The sequence below is a fragment of the Chelonia mydas genome, chromosome 2 (assembly GCF_015237465.2).
Source record: "Chelonia mydas isolate rCheMyd1 chromosome 2, rCheMyd1.pri.v2, whole genome shotgun sequence".
NCBI classification, from domain to species: Eukaryota; Metazoa; Chordata; order Testudines; family Cheloniidae; genus Chelonia; species Chelonia mydas.
In genome coordinates, this window is record NC_057850.1 from 110,190,842 (window position 1) to 110,204,256 (window position 13,415).

Genomic DNA, 13,415 nt, shown 5'->3' on the forward strand with positions numbered 1-13,415 from the left:
GATTTCATTCACTGCATGTCCTTTGTCTAAAAAATCAATTATTTTATCAAAGAAAGATCTACCTTTGATAATCCCCTGTTGGATTTTATCCCATTTTTATTTACCTCCAGTCTTTAATTATTCTTTCCTTCAAAACTTGTTCTAAAACCTTGCATACTATTGAGATCAGACAAACAGATCTGTAGTTGCCTGGACTACTTTTTTCCCCTTTCTTAAATACAGATAACTGTTTGCTATTCTCCAGTCATATGATAACTTGCTACCTGACTTGCAATTTCATGTGCCAGTTCTTTCAGTATTCTGGGTTGGAGATTATCTGTTCCCCCAGTTTGGGAGCATTAAACTCTTTGAGCTTTGTTTCTATTTTGGATGTGATCATTTCCGTTTTCATACACTGATTCCCATTAGCCATCCTGCCTTTGCCTCTATGTTCTACATTCTTCTCCACAGTTGCTGGCCTGGGAGCAGGGGCCCAGCAGCATGCTATTTTGGAAGCAGTAGAAAAGTTTAGGAACCAATCTCAGATTCTACATATTTGATAGACATGATCATACAGCAAAATTGTATATTGAAGAAAAAACAGATCTCAAATATAAGCAATTTACAAGGTTTTCAAGGCTTCTGAGCTGAAGTGTCTCATAACAAACACTGCAATGTGATATAATTTGGGTTTAAACCTGTTTTTTTGTACAATTAGGGAGAAAAGAAAGCATTACTGTCAAAATATATCAGGAAAAGATACCACCTGGTGTACATAATCCCCTCCCAAATCAAATCTATTCTGAAAACCTACACTAATCTCCTTGGAGACATTAGCACATTTGCTAAAAACAGAGAGTCCCTTGGAAGTATAAATTAAAAAATTTAACAGCACATGTCGACTTTACAGACGGTTCGTCCGCATACATTATGAAACTACTGACTGCCTTTCCAGAAGAAACAGTCATCAACTCTTTTTTTCCTCGAGTACCATAAACATTACTGACTTACTGGACAATGAGTGTAACTGAAATACTTGATTCATTATTCCATGACTGAAATATCGATTGAGGCACAAAAAAACCAGTTAATCGACTGAAAAGAAAAAATCAAAAATCTGTTCTATTAATGTGAGCTAGGAGTCCCTTAAAGGTGAAATCAATACTAATCCCATTTTTAAAAAAATATTCTCTTCTGTGATGGGAGACAACTGCTTCATTCTGGGAACTGGATTCTTGCTTGTTCAGTTTTAACAAGTAGCTCAGTTTCAGCTTCTGGTAAATGTTAAAAATTAACAAAAAGAAAAAGAAAAACCACCACAATCTTTACATCACCTCCTTTAAACCAATTAAACATACTTGTAAACACAGACTTGATGGAAGCTTAGAAACTGGAACATCCATTGCTGGGAAAAGGGGGGAACAGATGCCACTATGAAGTCATATGAAGAGAAATATCATTGGGTTTAGAATAATGAAGTGCAGCTTGCATGTACCAGGGCCAGATTGTGCAATTAACACCCAGACTTGTGCTAGGAATGGTGTGAAGCTGCACTGCTCTAGAGGGGGAGACAATCCCTCTTGACATCCCCCAGCACTCAGGAGTGTGTACAGTACTTGGTATCTCAGGATGATGCAGCTAGTTCTGCAAGGGGCTCTTGCTAGGCTGTGCTGGCCTATGTGAAAGGTGGCAGGACTGTGGTCCCATCAAATCTTTACCCCTGTTATAATGACTTGTGCTCATAGCATGCTACCTCCTGCCTCACCACTGGAGCCCCTTATCTGTGGCAACAGGAACCTCCCACTACAAACTAGTCAACTTCACACCAGCTGAGGATTCCCTTACACTGGGAAAATCTACAGCGGCCCTTTCAGAGCAGCTACAAAGGTCTCTTTTTACTACTCTGGCAGTGCAAAGGGCTAGTAGCATGGGGCAGAATCTGGCCTCTTGTCTATTTAAATTGCACGTGTTTGGTTTTCTGTACAATTTCCTATTTTCCTATCACCTTATCAGTTTCAATAGAACTGTCCGTGGTGAACTGCCCAGCTACCTCCTTGTGTTTTCACCGTCCATTTAGCTAATTCTCCTGTATATAAATTACAGCAATATTCAGATTACGCTAATTTATACTGGGGACAGGTCTGGCACCAACAAGGACTGCAGAGCCAAGCCTTAAGCCATATTTCCACTGCTCCTCTTGAGCTACTTTGAGCACTGATTTCTGGTCACCTGTATTTATTGATTTCTTCAGACTATAAGTATTCAGTGTAAAAATTCCTGTAGGGGACTATGTTCTGCACTACAGGGTGTACACACTGTTTCTCCAGGAAGAAGCTCCACATGTCATATAATTTGGTATTGGATCTACCCCCCTTGAGAGCCCCCACAAGGCTCCAGTTAATTCAGGTGTCCTGGTGAAAGCCTAAGGATTGCTGTTCAGAAGCCTGTGCTTTTGACCAGAGACAAGCTGGTGGAATCCGTGCAAGGAAGTCAATATACTGGGATACATCCCGCATTCAATTAACTCACTTTACAAAATATGTGTGGGGATCTTGCATGGAATTGCATTAATATTCTCTATCCCCTTTGCAGTCTACAATTGGGATTGCTACAAAACAGCAAATTATGTTGTGTTTGTGTACACACACACACATACACACACACACACACTCTACCCCGGCACACATTTATTTTATTTTATTCCCAGATGCATTTTAGATTACATGATAAAACCTAAATAGCTTATGCAAATCACTATGTGCTCCCTCCAGCTCATCAGTAGCATGTAGATTCTTTGGTGGGGGCAACACATTTGGTCTTTATTGTTCTTTTCTAAATCCTCCACTTTTTTTTTCATTTTATTTTCTTTTGTCTTCCATGTAACCAAAGCTTTATTTGGAAACCAGGTGTTATGTTGTTGCAAAACAGGAGATTCCTAAAAGCTTTTTAATCTAGTAGCATCATAATCTAATGGCTAGAGCAGGAGACTGTGATTCAGGACACTTGCGGTTTATTCCTGACTCTGCTACTAACTCACTGCATCAACTTGGGCAAGTCACTTAATCTCTCTGTGCTTCAGCTTCCCCAATAATGACATGGCTTTGTAAAAGATTTTAGATCTTCAGATGAAAGGCTCTCTGTAAGTGCAATGTATTATTGTATGATGTTATGTTCTGATGCTGTAATGACACAATATAAATTAATATTTTTAAAAAACAACCATTACCTTTCTAGCCTCTGCATGGTCATGGCCAGTGTCTTGTTCAATTCATCTATCATCCGGCACCCTGAAGGGTGAATAGGTAATGAGCTGGATCCAGAAGGCAGATGCTGGCTGTGGCTGCCATACGGAAGCTGGTGCTGGTGTGCTGCTAATTGGGATGGCAGTACAGAGTGATGGTGTGGAGCCAAAGGCTGCTGGGAACTCTTCTGCATGGAATAGGATGCAAGAGAGAGGTCTGGCCCCCCTAAAGGCATGCAAATCATGACTTTCTTTGGAGGTAGTGGAGGCGATAGTTTAACTGGCATACAAGGCAGTTTCATAGGACCGCCAGGATCTAAAACACAAGAACGAGAGGCACACACATAAGTTTCTATGGCATTAAAAAGAAGACCACAATATCGGGTAATCAGGCACAAAGGTTGCCAGTAAAGACAACAGGTGAATCTGCATTGGACTTACCCCTTTCCTGATGGTGAAGGAAGATACTGTACCCTATAACACGCTGAATGGTTTTCAGAAGGGAAGTTTTCACGTCACAACATTTTTGAGCCTCACAGAAACATTTGAGGACTCTCAATAAGAAATGCCTTAAACAACAATAGTTCATATAATCACAAGATCTATGTAGTGCTTTTCATCTTCAAAGCACTTTCTACCAGGGACTAACCCTGACAACATCCCTGTGAGCTCTGTGTTATTATCCCCCATTTAATGAGTAACCTGAGGTAGAGTGACGAGGTGCCCAAAGTCACAGAACGAATCATTATCACCACAGCGGGGATTAAAACACAGGAATTTCTGGCTCCGACTGCTACGGTCTGACTACTGCACATCATGTCTCACATTTTTGTGGACCTGCAGAACATTTGGTGTAGCAGAATTACGCTAATGAAAAAAAAAAATCATGAATGAGGTACAAGGATAATCCAGCAAAAATGGAGGGAAATGGTAGGATTAATTTATACTTTTATAAAACACCCAGCAAACAAACTTTGTTCTGGATTCCCATGCTGTGGATTTTAAACTTTTTAACTCCATTCCGCATTCCTCAGAAATACATAATTTTATGGGGTTTACCCATGGGGGAAAGATTACTGTTGACTTCAATGGGAACTGGATAAGGCCTCAGAGATGCATGTAATGGAGACATCTATAAGCAGATGGAATTTCAATGCATTGGCTGCCTGAGCTCAGCAGGGGGAAGGAGACTTGCTGGGTTGCATTATGAAAATGTTTACAATGTCAGAGAGCCAATGAGAGGAGCTGGAGGTCTGAGAATGAGGAAGGCAATGGAGAAGTAGCCACTTGGGGTTGGGGGATAAGAGAAGTTGGGAGTTTACATTATGGACTGATGTTGTTTGAAGTTATAGGGAAGGAGGGAGCTAGAAAGGCCTCCTGAAGTTGGGAGGGGAGTGACCTCAATGAACCCTTTCAAATCTGGCAAACCTCTGGCATTCAGGTTCTGTAAAGGAGTTCTGGCACCATAACATATTTAGCCTCTCTTATTTGAGTTCATGCACCTTACTAAAATACAATGAAGAGATAAAAGTGCCAACAGCTTCTTGGGAGTTGACAAAGCCCACCAGATAAGCTGCTGCTGAGGTTTCAAAGGCCACCACATGTTTGTGAGCTGCATCACAGTTTTTAAAAGCACTTCTATAAATTTTCATGTTTGCACTAGCAATCCATAATCTCTGGCCTGAGTATTTATTTGTCAGTAATGGGGCCAACCCTAGTAGCTAGGGTACAAATGGCTCCCGGGGCAACACTTCTCCAGAAATATCAAACTGAAAAAAGACACTAAGCTAGAAGATGACACGGACCAAATTCAAGGCTGACATTACTATTAATTCTTATTAGAGTAGCTCTACAACAGCACCTAAAGGTCCCAGTTTAGGTCAGGACCTTATTGTGCTAGTCACTGAACACGCAGATTGTAAGAGACAGACCAAGTCCCAACGAACGTACAATCTAAACAGCCAGCCAGGATAGAATCCAAATCTTTTGACTCCCCGTCCAGCATGTCCTATCCACTAGACTATGGTCTCTCCACTAAAGTCAATACCTGTTGCACCCCCTTGTGCAGAGCCAAATACGGCCCTTGGATTTGCCAGCAAACATGAGCTGTCAGTCAGCTACACAGTCAGTCTTCTAAAGCGGACTGGTTTCCACATTTTGCAATTAGAATTTTTGTGAGTTTTTTACCCAAACACAGAACAGGCTGAGCTATCATGTCTCTTATGCACATACATGCACAGTAGATATGTTTTATCTTTGTACCCTGTATGAAAGCACACACTGTCTTCAAGAAAACGTAAGAGAGACAATAAAGAGTAAACTGAATAAAACCCTGAGAATTAGGCTCCTATGCAATTTGTTGTAACAAAACATTTTAATACATTATTTCTCCAGGATACCTTACTACTAAAAGATGGGCCTGAGCTACACAGCTGGGATCCAGATCTGCACTTCCCTAAACTTCTGCAGTAGCCAGATCTGGGTGTTTGGTTTGGTCTAATCACTGGTGTACTTCAATGAACAGCTTTAGTTCACAGAGGTGGTGGTATTCTGGAAGGGAATGCTGTCTTAATCCCAGGCCTTCACTCTGTGTATGAAGTAGAGGAGACATCCGCAATGGAGGGTTCAAAGTGATACCATCCACCGGAGCCGCTCACTCCTGCTCCTGGCTGAAGAAAAGCTGGAAGGGCAATTGAATTGGCAACTTCCTGTGTTTCTGAAGTACTAAAAAAGATGATTTTCTGCTGGGAGCCAGTGGAATTTGTGAGGTTGATTGAGGCACAAAATAGATAGAAATGCTTCCATTTAAAAAAAAAAACAACATGAAAATGAAAAGGATATTTTTCTTTTTAAATGAAAATATTCCCCCACTAGGTTTGCAGCCCCAAAACTGTTGCTTTGGGGGACTGTAGCTTGGGGTCTCATATGATAACTAGAACTAGAAAGTGAAATTCACTAGTTTATTTTCATTGGTAGGTGAAAGGCAAAAAAGCATAAAGAGTGAGTGAGATTTATAAAATTAGTCTAAATTGTTTAAAATATTATTCATACCACAGGTAAGGACATTTGTTTAAACACATGGAGCTAGAGTAATCAGCATATCTTCACTGACTTCAGTAATGGAGTGATGCTGATTTACACCAGCTAAGGATTTGGCCCATGATTTTTCACCTCATGTTCACACATCTTTGAAAAATAGTCATGAAAATCTACTAGTCCTCCCAGTGGAATTTTACTGCAGTTTTAAATCTTTGCACAAAGCACTGAAATGACAAGATAGTAGCAAATTGCCAAAAAAGATTAATCTCAGGCCTGAGGTCCCTTGTATCCACTATTATGTATAATGGGACCAGTTCTGCAAGATGCTGAACAAGCTCAACTTCCCCTGGCACTAATAGGAGTTGAGGTTTTTCAGCATTTTGCTTGATTAGGTTCTAGTTATGCTGGGTTTAATGCAAATAATGCTAGAAAATTAAACCTTATCACTGTTTATGACAGTGGACTATAGTTATATACAAATATATAACTAGAAGACAAAATTTGCTACACCAGACTGGGGCACTGATCCATGAAGAAGGCAGCCCCTTCTTCTCCACAATCTACCTAGCCAAGTGACCATCCTGTACATGGGAGGAAAAATTCCTTCTGACTCCTATGGTGACCAGCTGATGCCCCAAAGCACGAGTTTTTATTACCCTTGTTGAAGTACATATAACTACAAATGTAACTCCTTGTAATGAATATCCAGTTCCCTTGAAATCCTATTCCAGTAGTTAACTGTGACCTCTTGCAGTAGTGAATTCTGTAGTCTGTAAAAGTCTGCATGTATTTAGGAGGCAGTGTTGCCCAGTGGGCAGGACCCTAAAATGGGACTCAGGAAATCTGAGTTATATTCCCGGCACTGTCATTAATTCACTGTATGAATTTGGGCAAATCATTTGACTTCTCTATCCCTAGTTCCCAGATCCTCTAAGGCTATGACTACATTTACAGAGGTGTGTAGAGTACATATAGTGCATACAACCCAGCATGGGTATACATAGCAGTGTAGACAGTGAGGTGCTGCTTAGATGAGTAAAGACATGCCAGAACCTTAGGGTACGCATCCTACATGGCTCTCTACTCCCCCAGGCAGTGCCTTCCACACCTACACTGCTGCTTTTTAACAATGTAGAGTCCCATTTTCACCCTGCTACCTTGGACTCTTTCCCCACCACAGGGAAAGGATCTGGCTGCTCCCTGCAGTGTGGAAAGGCTTCAGCAACGGGGAGCTGCTGGAGCTTTTCCCCATTATGCCCCTCCCACCAGAGCCTTTCCCTGCTGCATGTAGCTACTCACCGCAATGTGGACACAGCCTTCATACTCTACATGCCACTGCCAGTGTAGACAAGGCCTAAGAAGAACTGATCCAAAAGCCTACTGAAAATAATGGCAGCCTTTCCACTGACTTCAGTGGGCTTTGATCAGGTCCATTATGAAGGGTCAAATTCTGCTTTCATACACGTGTACGCTGTGGTGGACATGAAGCTGCTATGTATAATTTTATGAATGCTGTATGTAAGCTAGTTATTGAGCTAGACTGCATAACTGTATTAGTTAGTGGAATGCTTATTATAGATCTCTATTGCTTTAATTCCATGGGAGTTGTCACCAAGACAACAGAGGTCTTGGGCTGTTTGTAGGAAGCTTAACCCCACGTGCAAAATGGATAGACACCAGGTAAACAAGACATACGTATAATCTGTTTACCATGTTAAGATTTTTTTCTCTGAAGTCCTTTGGTTGAAAAAAACAACACTCAGCTTTAAGAAGGCTGGCTGATCTCTGTATGCCACTGGGACATAGCTCCCAAGGACCAGAATCGCAGGTGCCGAGGCAGTCACATTTAGTTCCAGGGGACGGCAAACCAAGGCCTGGCCTAAGAGTGGGAGAATCAAATGATTCCACCTAACAAGAGGTGACAACTCAAGGCCTGAGACTGGAGAGGGAGTACACTCAAAAAGACCCCGAAGGGTCAGAGATGCAGTTAGCCCAATAACTGTGAGATAAGCATTGCCTATTGACTGCAGTGGGATTGCACATATGCATCTTAGGCCAATTTTGGCTCCCACATCTTTTTCTGTTCTTCTGCACAATGTGTACAGAAGAGATAGGGGAAGGACTTGGGAGCACATGCAGAGGGTGTGCATGCCCTGAATGCCACAAAGCCCAGTTCTGCAGGGACTGTCTGCATAGTCTCACAGCAGGCATTAAAGGCAGGGCCAGACATTCTTCTGTTACCTTGATCCACTGGCTATTGCTCTCCAAATAGCAAATCACAGGACCTATGGAAGCAACTACAATCCCAGGGTCCAGCCCACTGCCATTCTGCAGACTGGGGGAGATGATCCATTCACTCTGCTCCTGTTCTGCTGCATCCTCCTCAAGAGCGCATCATGGGTACTCAGAGTGTGCACTGGGGAGAGAATTTACCTCAAACTGAATAAGCCATGTGCATACTGGTGCAGAAAGCAGGAGGAGGTATGACAGTGCAGAGGGCTCATGCCTGCTGCAATGGGCTCAAATACAGAGGAGCAACCCCAGACATATGTAAATGCTGGGTTAGAACATACTGCAGGCTGTGGAGATTATCTGCCAGGTAAATTTGTAGTTCTAAATAGTTTTGTAATGTTGTAACCAATGATCAACTATGTTTCAAGAGGCCTTACAGCCATTGTTCTGGAATTCAATCCTGGCAGGTCCACATTATCAGTAGTTATTTTTATGGACTTACAACACTTTCTTCCCTATTAAATGTTCACTTCTAACCATGGCTAGTTGCTCTATATTTGAATTATCGCTGTTATTCAGCCAGCTGATAGTTTGAATCTTACTGTATATATACATAACTAGATTGTGTGTTCTTAGAACTAAAAACGGGACAAACTTCCTCCTCCCAATGCCGGGAATGAGACAACTGAAAAGATGCTAAAAGGATTTTTAAAAGCTCTAATATGATTGTTGAATTAAAGGGCCAGATTCTGTTCAAAATTACACCAAATGTAAAACTGAAGTAAACCCACTGACTTTGGATTTACACAGGTGAAACAGTTATGCCCCAAATGTTTTGCTTCCAAATTTTTTAGAGAATTTCATGGATAACTGGCAGTTCATTCTTTTGAGCTGAATGTGGCTGGGTTAATCCCAGAAAAACTCAAGTTTGGTTCTGAGAAGTAATGGATTAACGGACAATGGGACGAAGGGGCACAGTGACAAGGAGTGTTGTTTTTCAAATAAGATATAAAACCAATGTGCTGGCCGCTTCTGGTCATTAGAGATCTCTTGGCAATAAATCTCAAGGTTCCAGCAAATTCAGTCTCAGATGGTTATTTGAATTCCCCCCACAATTTCAGCCAGATATGGTATTTTGCAATTCTTGTCCAAAATGGTTGTGTAACGCTGCTATCTTCCACCTCAGAGATATCTACTTTTTAGTGGTGGGTGAAGATGATCCTTGTGTAAAGTTGGTATATCAGAGCTTTAGGACTCTGATGGATGAAAGTGGCTTTATAAATGAAGGATGGCTTATTATTAATGATCATATTTAACAACTGGCAGAAAGATCATTGTAAAATAATTGGCCAGTGAAGAATGCTGAGTGGTGAAATTATACTGAAACAATAACAAGACATGTTCTCTTCCTAGGGCTGACTGCTTTGTACTATGAAGAGATGGATCTTGATGATTACAGGGCAAATGCTGCTTTTTCCTGCTCATGTTATGAGCATGCAAGACAGAGAATGGGCAACAGAAAGGCTGCTCAGGGGATTCCAACACCCTCCACATACTATAGAGAAGTTCTCTCTGGCTGCTCCTTCCATAAAAGCAAGATGGATGGTTTTGGAGTGGATGGGGCAGGAACATGGGTCTCTGAACTACAAGATGTCAAGCCCCCTACCAGTAAAAAACTCCAAGAGGCAGTCTCACTCCCAGCCTGCTCTGGTTTCTCTTCTATTCAGGTTCTTATATCCTCCTCATCTCCACAGTACCCAAAAGCCTACCAGAACTGCACTAAGCTATGTGATTAGAAATTGCCACATGCTTTCATAGAATATCAGGGTTGGAAGGGACCTCAGGAAGTCATCTAGTCCAACCCCCTGCTCAAAGCAGGACCAATCCCCAATGTTTGCCCCAGATCCCTAAATGGCCCCCTCAAGGATTGAACTTACAACCCTGGCTTTAGCAGGCTGATGCTCAAACCACTGAGCTATCCCTCCCCCTGATTCTCTTTCTCCCTTTTCACTCCCATAGTAAATCTGAGGGTTTTTTTCTTTTTCAAAATTTAATTGCATTTATTTTTGTTTATTTTATACCTGCTCTGCTACGAGTATTTGTTATTGAGGGCAAGGACAAAGCCTTGCACTTGTACAGAAAGCGGTGATCTGTGAGATGGATCTTAGATCCTGTTGGAGGGGAGGATTCTGTCTCCCAAGTCCTGCCCGATCCGCACAAGGTCCCTTGAGCATACCCCTTTAGTCATTCTTCATGCAGGTGATGAGGATTTGGCCCAGAGTTTCCTGATAAGAAGGTGGTCTGATTTTTAAGCCACTGAACCGTCACACTATTTGAGGTATTTATCTGTTTTTTTTTCTCTGCTGACCATGCCTGTGGAGATTTTGTAATTATATGTTCTCAGGTATTCTTGTATTGGATTTTATAAACAAGATAAAACAAAACAAGATAAAAGATCAGAAGCATTTTTGCAAGCTCCACATCAGCAATATACCTGAAATAAAACTCATGCCAAGACCATGTTTCCTCTCATATCCTTCTTGCACAGATCTACCAGACCATTAACTACTGTCACTCTCTATCAGTCATGCTCGGTTTGTCTTAATTTGTCCTTCACTCTCCTCACAAAATCCTCAATAGAAAAGCAGACACTGAAAGTGCAATGAAAACCTGAAAAATCTTCATTTGGAGCTCCAGAAGTCTTATTTTATTAATTCTCTCACACACAAACTAAGGATGTCTCTGGAGTAATTAGTAAAAGAATAGGGTTAATTTAGCTTTCTCGTGGTGAGGGTGATTCATTAAAACACACTGCTCATTTTCAGGGATTATGCAAGTCTACTATAATCTAAAAGGGTAGCCTAAGGCATATAGAAATATATGTCCCTAGACCCTCCCAGTAAGAAAAAGTCAAACCTATTGGCCTGAGACATTAATGTTTATAAGGGTATATATGGGTGAAGCTGTCAGCTCTTCCAAGAGGCAATTACCTGCTAAACTAGGACCTTGTGACTGAAATTGTACCTCCTCTCCCACAGAGACGTGTGTGTGTGTGAATCTTGTCTATGTGTGAGAGTGTATGTCATCATGTCTACATGCAAGTGAGTTTGTGTCTGAGTGGGAGAGAGCGAAAGCGAGCTGAGCAATTACCCTAATTAGGCAACCGTCTGTCTTTAAAGACCATTTCAAAGTAGCCCCAGAAGTAGAATACAATTCTGCTTCACCTTTATTGTAAGGTCATCTCTGTTAAACAACTGACACATGCTGATCCCTTGAGTGGTTACTAAAGACAACTCTATATAAAAATTTGATTACAAAATACATAGAAGCAGACACAAATCTCCATCCATTGTTTGTTTTTCCACCTAACTTAAAGAGCAGGGTAGTCTCTCTCTCCCCCCTCATGTTTCTGTACAATGCACAGTTAGCAGAAGATGTTTCCCTTTATGTTAGTTTCTTCATTGAGTCTTCATATGTGAGCAATAACTCATAGGGGTAAACTGAATTACAAGAATGGATGGGAAACAAATTCAGAGCTGGTGCAAGCAGCTGTAGCCCCAAATGAAGTAACTAAGAATGGTGCCTGCTTTAGCCCTTTTGGTTTGCAGTTTTAGGCGAAAAATAAATCAATTTAAAGTTGATTGTGGCAGGTGGCAAAAGTGAAGAAATCCCATATAAATTTCAAATAAAAGTGAACAAAAGTAAATAAAGCACAAATCAGTTGCCCATCTAGATAGAATGCTATGTAGAAACAGGTGAGAAAAGCAATATATATAATTTGGTAAAGATTCTTTTACTTTATAATAGTCAAAATAAAACAAAATGATCTGGCAAAAAAATAACAACACATAGCATTGTATAAACAGGAAGCGATCATCCTCACCACATCACTGTGAGGCAGGAAAGTATTAATACCAGAGGGGTAATTGAGGGGAAAAGACTGCGATCTGCCCAAGTTACCTAGGGAGTTACTATCTGAACTGGTTTAAAACCCAGGAGTTTATAGCCTCCTAACCTGTGCTGCTCTCTCTGAAAGCAACGGGAATTGTGCACACACATCTCAAAAAGGATAGACATGTATTTTAGGAATATTTAAACGTTTCATGGTCCTTGTGTGTGTGCCTGTAATATTTCTCTACAGCAGTGGTCTGATGGTAGTCCAGGGAGGGTTGACTGGTCACATATGGTTGATTGTTCCTCCTTGCTTCTAATAGCTTTTACAGATAACCGGGCTCTTAATTGCAAAGAAGAGCCTGGATACATGTAGAAGCAGCTGGAAACCAGGCAGAGAAGACTGCATAACCTGCCTCCATTACAGTCTCTAACACAGCAGGAATGGAAACCAGAGCATCCTCCAGGAACTGGAGCAGGAATGGAGCAATTGGGGAATTTGAGTTGTCAATCACCGCTAGCATCCACCAGTGGGAAGCTATGGAGAAGGAGACTGAGTAGCCAGCGATCATGAGCAAGGAAGCAGAGGAGTAAGGAACCAGAGGGCAGAGTAATTGGGAAAGAAGGGGACTGAGCTTGATAAGTTTATGGAGGAGGTGGTATGATGAGACTGCCTCTAACGGCACATAGATGAGTTGCAACTGCCAGCAGCAAATACACCTATCTCCAACAGCTGGTGAGAGGACAGTGGATGGGGAGGGCTCCAAGTTATTACAGAGAATTCTTTCGCAGGTGTCTGGCAGGTGGATCTTGCCCCTGATTAGGGTCTAACTGATCGCTATATTTGGAGTCGGGAAAGACTCTTCCCCTGTGTCAGATTGGCAGAGACCCTGGAGGTTTTTTGCCTTCCTCTGAAGCATTGGGCATGGGTCACTTGCAGGTTTAAACTAGTATAAATGGTGGATTCTCTGTAACATGAAGTCTTTAAATCATGTAAATCATGAGTTAATTCAGTAACTCCGCTAGAGGTTAG

General features: G+C 41.5%; 1 protein-coding gene across 11 annotated transcripts in view; it reads right to left on the reverse strand.

The window, feature by feature from the left end:
* PHACTR1 (phosphatase and actin regulator 1) overlaps positions 1–13,415 on the reverse strand; it is a 423,459-nt gene that overhangs the window by 70,499 nt on the left and 339,545 nt on the right. For all 11 annotated transcript variants that reach the window (XM_037893144.2, XM_037893141.2, XM_037893146.2 and 8 more), the window contains one exon: positions 3,206–3,536. In XM_037893144.2, the coding sequence (XP_037749072.1) occupies positions 3,206–3,536 (331 nt within the window). The remainder of the gene's footprint in view (positions 1–3,205; positions 3,537–13,415) is intronic.